Here is an 8,017-nt window from a genome sequence, read left to right as displayed (position 1 = left end):
GAAATATTAACCACGGCTTCTGTATAAAAAATACAGTCACAACAGCCACCTGTCTAACTCAACTATTTTTAATGTCTCAGGAAGAAATTTTGTTGAAAACAAAAACATTTAATATTTGGAAAATCCGAATATCAGGCAGGGCTTACTTTGAAAATGAAATTTTACTATGTTTTTCAGAAAAAAATATTGCACTCTTCATAATTTTTGCTTCTCAGTTCACTGCTAAGATAGTTCTTTGCACACTGCCTATGAATCAATCTTTTAAATGAAAAGATGCTTCTCAAAACTTCAAAAGCTACTAACAATTTTCTTTATAATTTGTATTTTAGGCCATAACATACTCTGGATGCTAGGTTAGCATTTGCGAGGGCAATAATGCTGATGCAGCTCCACTTGGGAGTAATGGCCAAACATACTCATCACACATCAACTCACAAAGGACTACAGTCCTATGGCCTATACTCGTCCTTCTTTGTACATTTTGGATGATTTAAAAGCAGGACTAACTAGAACATGAGCATCAAGGGAGAGAAAAGGTTCTTGAGCAACACTAACTAAGGGCAGGCTCCCTTTGAGTCCAAAGTGGTCGATTGAAGTGTAGCATGGGTGTTTGCTTAGCACGTGCCCAAAGTTCCATTATTTTCAGATTGATTTTTATATTTTTTAAGACAATTCTTGGTTTGCCATTCAGGTTTATGCCCCCGCAACATCAAGATACGCCCTCCTTGTTTTGTGACATTGACATTTTCATGTATTGTTGCTCACCTTAAGCATGTGTGAACAATCGCTGCCTGGATGGGGTGACTAGACAATAACAGAGGAACATTCTTTGGTTTAAAACTCCTACTCGAGATATATATTCCTGAGCTTTCTAGTCCTGTCATTTATAACTAAGCCATTAAGTTAATCATGTTGAATTCAGAAAAAGGTGCTACGGAAGCCTGTCATGGTAATTATTCTTCTTTATCCTCTGAGGTAGGAGTGCTCTGTGTTAAATAAACATTTTTTAAGTCTTCTACCATAACTTTCTCCTCATCTTCAAGATCTGCACCTTCTTTCATCTCCCACCTGAAAGAAAAAGAATGTGTTCTTAATTTTTTTATGCGTTTAGAACAAGAAAATCAAATCAAAACTCAGTAGTATCAGTTCATTTCTCCCTACCAGCAGTTGAGATTCTTGGATCATACAAAACACACCTGCAAAAACCTTGCCCACACAACTGGCATGGCTGTGAGGCGATTGTCAGAAATTGTCAAAACTACCACAAAAACTTGATTTTATTGTGGTAGTACTTTCTCAGTCTGTTTTATATCATGTTGGTAGAGGTGGAAGACTTGTAAAATGAGCAGAGAAAAAGAGGAAGAGATAATGAGTGTTTTTGAAGTTAAGCAGATGCTCTCAAGACTCTGTACAGTTTGCAGCAAAAACTCAAACACCACATGGTGGCCAACCCAAATATTTAATGTGAATGGTAATCATTCTCTTGCAGTGACAATACTGTATTTTGAAGTACCACAGGACCGAATCTTTAAGAATCAGGTACACCTAACACACCAAGAAATAAAGATCAAAACAGATTCTTCCCTTTCTCCAAGCAAATACTCAATTCTAATTGAAAATAAAGTCCCAATACCATTAAAATTGAAAAAGTAAAAGAATATGAAGATGATTATGCTTTTCTTTAGTATTTAATTGAATATAAACCCTTGAGTCTCACAGTATTTTTGCAGAAAAATAATAGTAAGTGCAGAAATAGTAGTCAACAAAACTTTGTGTCACTCTAATTGTGCCTACATAACACTCAGTTATGTGGCTTTATCTCTTTTACAAGTTTTGCGGATATTTGGGAGTTCAATATCCCTTTAATATTAATCTCTTTCTGTTCTAAGTGTATAATAGAGTGTAGGCTCCTAGTTCAGAACGTCTGAAGACGAAAGGTGAAGTATGAATTCAGAAATCACATTTTCAGGCATTAAATACAGTAGATTATAAATAAGCCATAGGATGATTGTGTAAGGTAAGAGACATGTAGAGAAGCAGCAGAAAAAAGACTGCTTTTAAGAAACTAAGGTCAGGAGCAATGCTTTAACCCTGTCCCTGCACTTATTATGTCCTCACTTAAACTGAAAAAACCAAATGCACTATACAAGTTCAGATTGGTGAGTGAATCACATATAACACAGAATGGTGGGAAGAGTATAGAATCATAGAACAATAGAATCAGAATCACTAGGTTGGAAAAGACCTTTGAGATCATCAAGTCCAACTGTACTTGTCCACTACTAAATTACGTCCCTAATCATTTTATATACCTCTCTTTTAAATACTTCCACCATCTCCCTGGGCAGCCTCTGGCAGTGCCTCAGAACCTTTTCCATGAAGAAATTTTTCTGGATGTCCAATCTGAACCTGCCCTGGTGCAACCTGAGACCATGCAGTCATCATATTTGCAAAAAGAGCACTATTGTTACCATACCCTTGGGCTGCATCAAAAGCAGCGTGATCAGCAGGTCGAGGGAGGTGATTCTCCCCCTCTCCTCCACTCTCATAAGACCCCACCTGGAGCCCTGTGTCCAGTTCTGGAATCCCCAACATAAGGACATGGATCTGTTGAAGTGAGTCCAGAGGAGGCCATGAAGATGATCCAAAGGCTGGGCGCCTCCCATATGAAGACAGGCTGAGAGAGATGGGGTTGTTCAGCCTGGAGAAAAGAAGGCTCCAGGGAGACCTTGTGGTAGCTTCTAGTCCTGAAATGGGCTACAGGGAAGCTGAGGAGGGACTTTACAATGGCATGGAGTGATAGGACAAGGAGAATGGCTTTAAATTGGAAGGTGGGAGATCTAGATTACACATTAGGAAGAAATTCTTCCTGATGAGGGTGGTGAGGCCCTGGCTGAGGTTGCCCAGAGAAGCCACCCTGGAGGTGTTCAAGGCCAGGCTGGATGGGGCTTTGAAGAGCCTGGGCTTTAAGGTCCCTTCCAACCCCAACCATTCTATGATTCTATGGCTCTGTGATTCCACAATTCTGTGATTTTATGGTGTGAACTTTCTGTATTTAAAAACTTAATAAAACAGAAAAAGAACAAGCAGTCTGTAGTACCATCTGATTGTTAAAAAGACAGCTAGGGAAAAATATATTCAATGAACATGTATAAATTAGGATATATCCATCACACCTTTACCTTATAAACTGAATCTGAAAACCCACATTACCACCTGGAGTGAACAAGTATCAGAACAAGCAAAGCATACTGCACATAAAATTATAAACACTTTACGTCCACGATCAAGGTTTTGCAATAATTAAAACTCCTATTGTTCCATTCAAATGAAAGCTATCATATTTAACCTTACCTGAATATTAACATTAAGTACAATTAACCAGTCTAATGTCTGTCTGCTTCAGTCTCTAGTTTATTGTATGTTTATATCTGGCTGTATGAGCCTTCAGCATGATTACTTTTGTGAGCATGCTAGGTGGACGCTGTTAAACAGAGTGACTGGTTTCCCTTTTTCCTTTTACTAATGGATCAAGGAGCTTCTTCAAACCAAGGAATAAAAGTTCTGCAAGCCTTAATTTGAATTTATAGCCCTCAGAGTCATTCAAAACACCACTTTACCAGTCGAATTGTTTCATTTTAATTAATTTGATTTGTTGCATATTTCTAAGTAGAGGACCTGTTTGCTTAGAAGGACAATAACTGAAAAAGCTAAATGGAAATCATTCAAAACTGTTATTGCTGGAGATATAACAGAGAAATCTAGCAGTCTGGGCTAATGGAAGCTTAACAGTAAATCAGCAGATTCCTTTTAAAGATAGTGACTTCATACTTGTCAGCACATTTCATTGAATTTTAAACATTAGTGTTGGTAAAAATCTTCAGTGTCATCCACTTTGGACATTCTTTAGTGTTCACTTTATAAAAAGGTATTACTAATACATTACATTATCATCTTATCAAAAAGTAGTCTATTTTTAAAGCATTTAAGCAGGTCCAATGAGGATAAGAATGTCTGCTATGCATTTGCTTAGCAGTATCCATGAATTAAAGATCTATGAAATGAGCTTGACAAACACCTGGCCCCTCATCTAATTTAGATATTTTTCCACTCTTATACTTGAAGTCTGGGGACAATATTGTTTTTTAAAAGACTACTGCGCAGAAAGAAGAAGAAAGAAAGCCACAACATATTTTTGCTGTTCTAAACTGTTTGAGAGATCAGGTGTTTGTGTTCAAGTGGAAAAAAAAATTCAAAATTTGCTACTTAAAAAATTGTCTAAAATGTAAATTGTTTTTACTAGTGTATCTAAAATGTGTGACAATTGTTTTGGCAATAGTAATTGGTACTAATCCAACTAGCCAGTTCAAGAAATGTGAATGTGAATGAAATTACCACCATTTCAAAATGCAAGGTTCATCAGTAGAAAAGCCAGCCTAAACTTCTCTACTGTTTCAAATTATTAGTAGCTCTTAGACAAAATTTCTGAATACATAGGTGTTACATCAAAGAATCATAGAATCATGGAATGGTTTAGACTGGAAGGGACCTCAAAGCCCATGTAGTTCCAGCCCCCTGCCGTGGGCAGGGACACCTCCCAATGGATCAGGGCGCTCAAAGCCCCATCCAGCCTGGCCTGAACACCTCCAGGGATGGGGCAGCCACAGCTTCCCTGGGCAACCTGGGGGCCAAGGCCTCCCCACCCTCATAACGAAGAATTTATTCCTAATGTCTGATCTAAATCTTCTCCCTGTCAATTTAAAGTCATTCCCACTCATCCTATCACTCCAGGCCCTTGTAAAAAGCCAGCTTTCCTGCAGCCCTTTTCAGTACTGGAATCTGCTCTAAGGTCTTCCTGCAGCCTTCTCTTCTCCAGGGTGAACAACCGTAACTCTCTCAGCCTGTCCTCATATGGGAGGTGCCCAACCTTAGATCATCTTCATGGCCTCCTCTCGACCTGTTTCATCAATGACTTATTTTGGAAGATTACATTAAACCAGCTTTTCAAAGGGATACTGGAATTACTTTAATAGGTCCATTGTATCACCATCTACAATTTGCTTAGAGTTCATGCAACCATCATAAGATAAGTCTGAGCATCCAGACAGCCTAGATTTCAGTATATTCTTCATATTTAAAAGAAAGCTTATTAAAATCCCCTCATCTTTGTAATCTATAACATAGCATTTCAAGTTTTCAGATGAATACTACTTAGAATTGTAGAATCACAGAATAGTTAATGTTGGAAAAGACTTCTAAGATCATCAAGTCCAACCATCAGCACAATATCAACATGCCTACTAAACCATGTCCTGAAGCACAGTACATCTACATGTTTTGTGCACTTACAGAATTAAACATTTGAAATATGTTTTCAAAATATGCTGAAATAGCAAATAATGTAGATGACAGATTGTGTGCACCTGAAGCAAATTGCCTAAAATGTTATTTTATTTTTTTTTTACTCTGTATGTCGCTCCTTTCTGTGTTGTGTGTGGCAAAACAAAGGGAAAAAGAACCCAGCAGTTCATTTTTCAGGTAGATACACAAAATGCATCAGCACAGATAAACACAGGAATCAGACCTTTGATTGTGAGGTTAAATAGGATAAATGAGAAGGCTCTGTTTCTCCTCAGAAATAAGAGGCAAGAAAGGAAGAAATCTTGGCTTGCACATCCACAAGGTAACAAAGTGCAAGGGGAGAAGTGGGCCTGGAAGATCCATTGATTCCAGCTCAGGTTTCCATTGCAATGTGTCCCTGTGCTATCCTCGCTTACAATTAACATCCACACATTCCTTTATATAAATGGCCATACCTGTCTATGTTCTGCGATACTTGTGTCTCTCCATTGTATTGATTTACAGCAGATAAATACACAGTAAAGATGCAGAAAAAAAGTCTGCCATGTAACAGCTCAAAAGCACACAGCACATTTTAGCAGGGTTGGATTTAATATATGGTGATACACCTGCCGCTTTGATTTTATGTTGCAATATTGCATATATTTTATAAATTGTACACACACATTTATGCAGGACCTTAATAAAACCCCATCAGGGACTATATATTTCATTTAGGTGCTTGTTACAGATCAAAAGGAAGTACATGGAGCTGATACCAAAGCAGTAGTATATTAAATCAGAAATAAAACACACACAGTACTATGTGAACAGGGGTAACCAAAAGTGACACAGATTTTACATGTAACAGATTGCCACTTTTTAACAAGTTCTGTTAAGAGGTGTACTTTAAAAGATACACTTTGATTGGTTACTAGTTTTTTTATTGCAGTTCATTACTCACAGCAAGTGTGTAAAGATTAAAGGGAAGAAATTATGTAAAAAATTACAAGCAAGAATAAATGTGAACACAATTGGAATAAAATGTAAGGATGCTTTTCAACTTCTGTGTTTTGAACTTTGAAAATCTCCTTCTTTGCATTAATTGAGAGACTAACCATGCCATTTACTAAACCTTATGCAAAACAACGTCTAAAAGGAAAGGGTCACTGCAATGTAATTGTACGTCGGTATTTTATGCATTGCTAATAGTGTTTACGTAGTATTTTGATATCTGTTGCATTTCTAAATGTCTTAAAAAACATTACATCAGTCACAATTCTATGGAAAGAAGAAAAAAAAGAGAAACCAATGTCAATATTGTTCTTTCCTATGGAAAAACTAATATCTCATGTCCTCTTGTAGGGAAGCACTGGCAAAAGATGAAACATTAACTGTAGATCAGACAGCTGAAAATATGCACTTCCATAGAGAATAGTAGCTATACTTAATAATTGCTGTATATCAAAAAATAGCAATGTATCTGATACTGAGCTGAGAAGATGACACAATTCACGTCTAATCGAAATCAGACACAGACAGTGCCATTTGAACATCCTAACATGGGTGAGTTTCAAACTTCAAGCTCCACAAGCTCTTAAGCTGATCTATTTTTAATGTGGTGAATTACCACTGGAAAGCTTTATAGACTCACTATTTTCAAGAGGAATTTTGAGAAAACCAGTGAGTGCAAGGAGACAAGGTTGGGTTTTTTTGCCAAGTATTATGTAGTTAGGCAAGAGTGAGAAAGGAATGCAAAAAAGGTGTTTAAACATTATCTTACATGCCCTTTTATCTTTATCATACTATCACATAATCATAGAATGGTTTGTGTTGGAAGGGACCTCAATGTCTATGCAGTTCCAACACCCTTGCCATGGGCAGGGACACCTCCCAGTGGATAAGGTTGCTCAAAGCGCAGTCCAACCTGGCCTTCAACACCTACAGGGATGGGACCATGACTGCTCTGGGCAACCTGGCCCAGGGCCTCCCCACCCTCACAGTGAAGAATTTCTTCCTAATGTCTAATCCAAATCTTCCCCCTTCCAATTCAAAGCCATTCCTGTCACTCCAGGCCCTTGTAAAAAGTCTTTCCCCAACTTTCCTGGAGTCCCTTCAGGTACTGCTAATTGCTCTAAGATCTCCCCTCAGCCTTCTCCTGTGCAGGCTGGACAACACCAATACTCTCAGCCTGTCCTCATAGCAGAGATACCCCATCACTTGGATCATCTCTAGTGGGCCTGTTCCAACAGTTTCATCTCCTCCTTATGTGAGAGATTCCTGAAGTGGACACAGGACTCAAGATGGGGTCTCACCAGAGCAGAGCGGAGGGGCAGAATCCCCTCCCTCACCCTGCTGGTCCCACTGCTTTGGATGCAGCCCAGGATACAGTTGGTTTTTGGGCTGCAAGCACATGTTGCCGACTGTTGTGGAGCTTCTCATACCCCCCAAACTCCAAGTTCTTCTCAGGGCTGCTCTCAGTCATGTCGTCCTCCAGCCTATACTGAAGCCACAGATTGCCCTGACATGGGTGTAGGACCCTGGTGTAGTTTATGTGATTGAAGAGTCATTTCATGTTATTTACTTAAAAATATTTTCCATGTATACACCTTGAATTTCTTCAATAAAAAAAGATATTTTTCAAACTTCTGTCTAAATGCATTTATTAATAAGTTAC

General features: G+C 38.4%; 1 protein-coding gene across 2 annotated transcripts in view; it reads right to left on the bottom strand.

The window, feature by feature from the left end:
- Positions 1-202: 202 nt before the first annotated feature.
- The window catches only part of KIAA0825 (KIAA0825 ortholog), a 229,485-nt gene continuing 221,670 nt past the window's right edge, over positions 203-8,017 (bottom strand). For both annotated transcript variants that reach the window (XM_069881056.1, XM_069881057.1), the window contains one exon: positions 203-1,068. In XM_069881056.1, coding sequence (XP_069737157.1) covers positions 954-1,068 — 115 coding nt within the window. In that variant the 3' untranslated portion in view covers positions 203-953. The remainder of the gene's footprint in view (positions 1,069-8,017) is intronic.

The sequence above is a fragment of the Phaenicophaeus curvirostris genome, chromosome Z, assembly GCF_032191515.1.
Source record: "Phaenicophaeus curvirostris isolate KB17595 chromosome Z, BPBGC_Pcur_1.0, whole genome shotgun sequence".
Lineage (NCBI taxonomy): Eukaryota > Metazoa > Chordata > Aves > Cuculiformes > Cuculidae > Phaenicophaeus > Phaenicophaeus curvirostris.
Note: the sequence above shows the minus strand (reverse complement) of the source record. Positions and strands in the feature narration are given on the sequence as shown.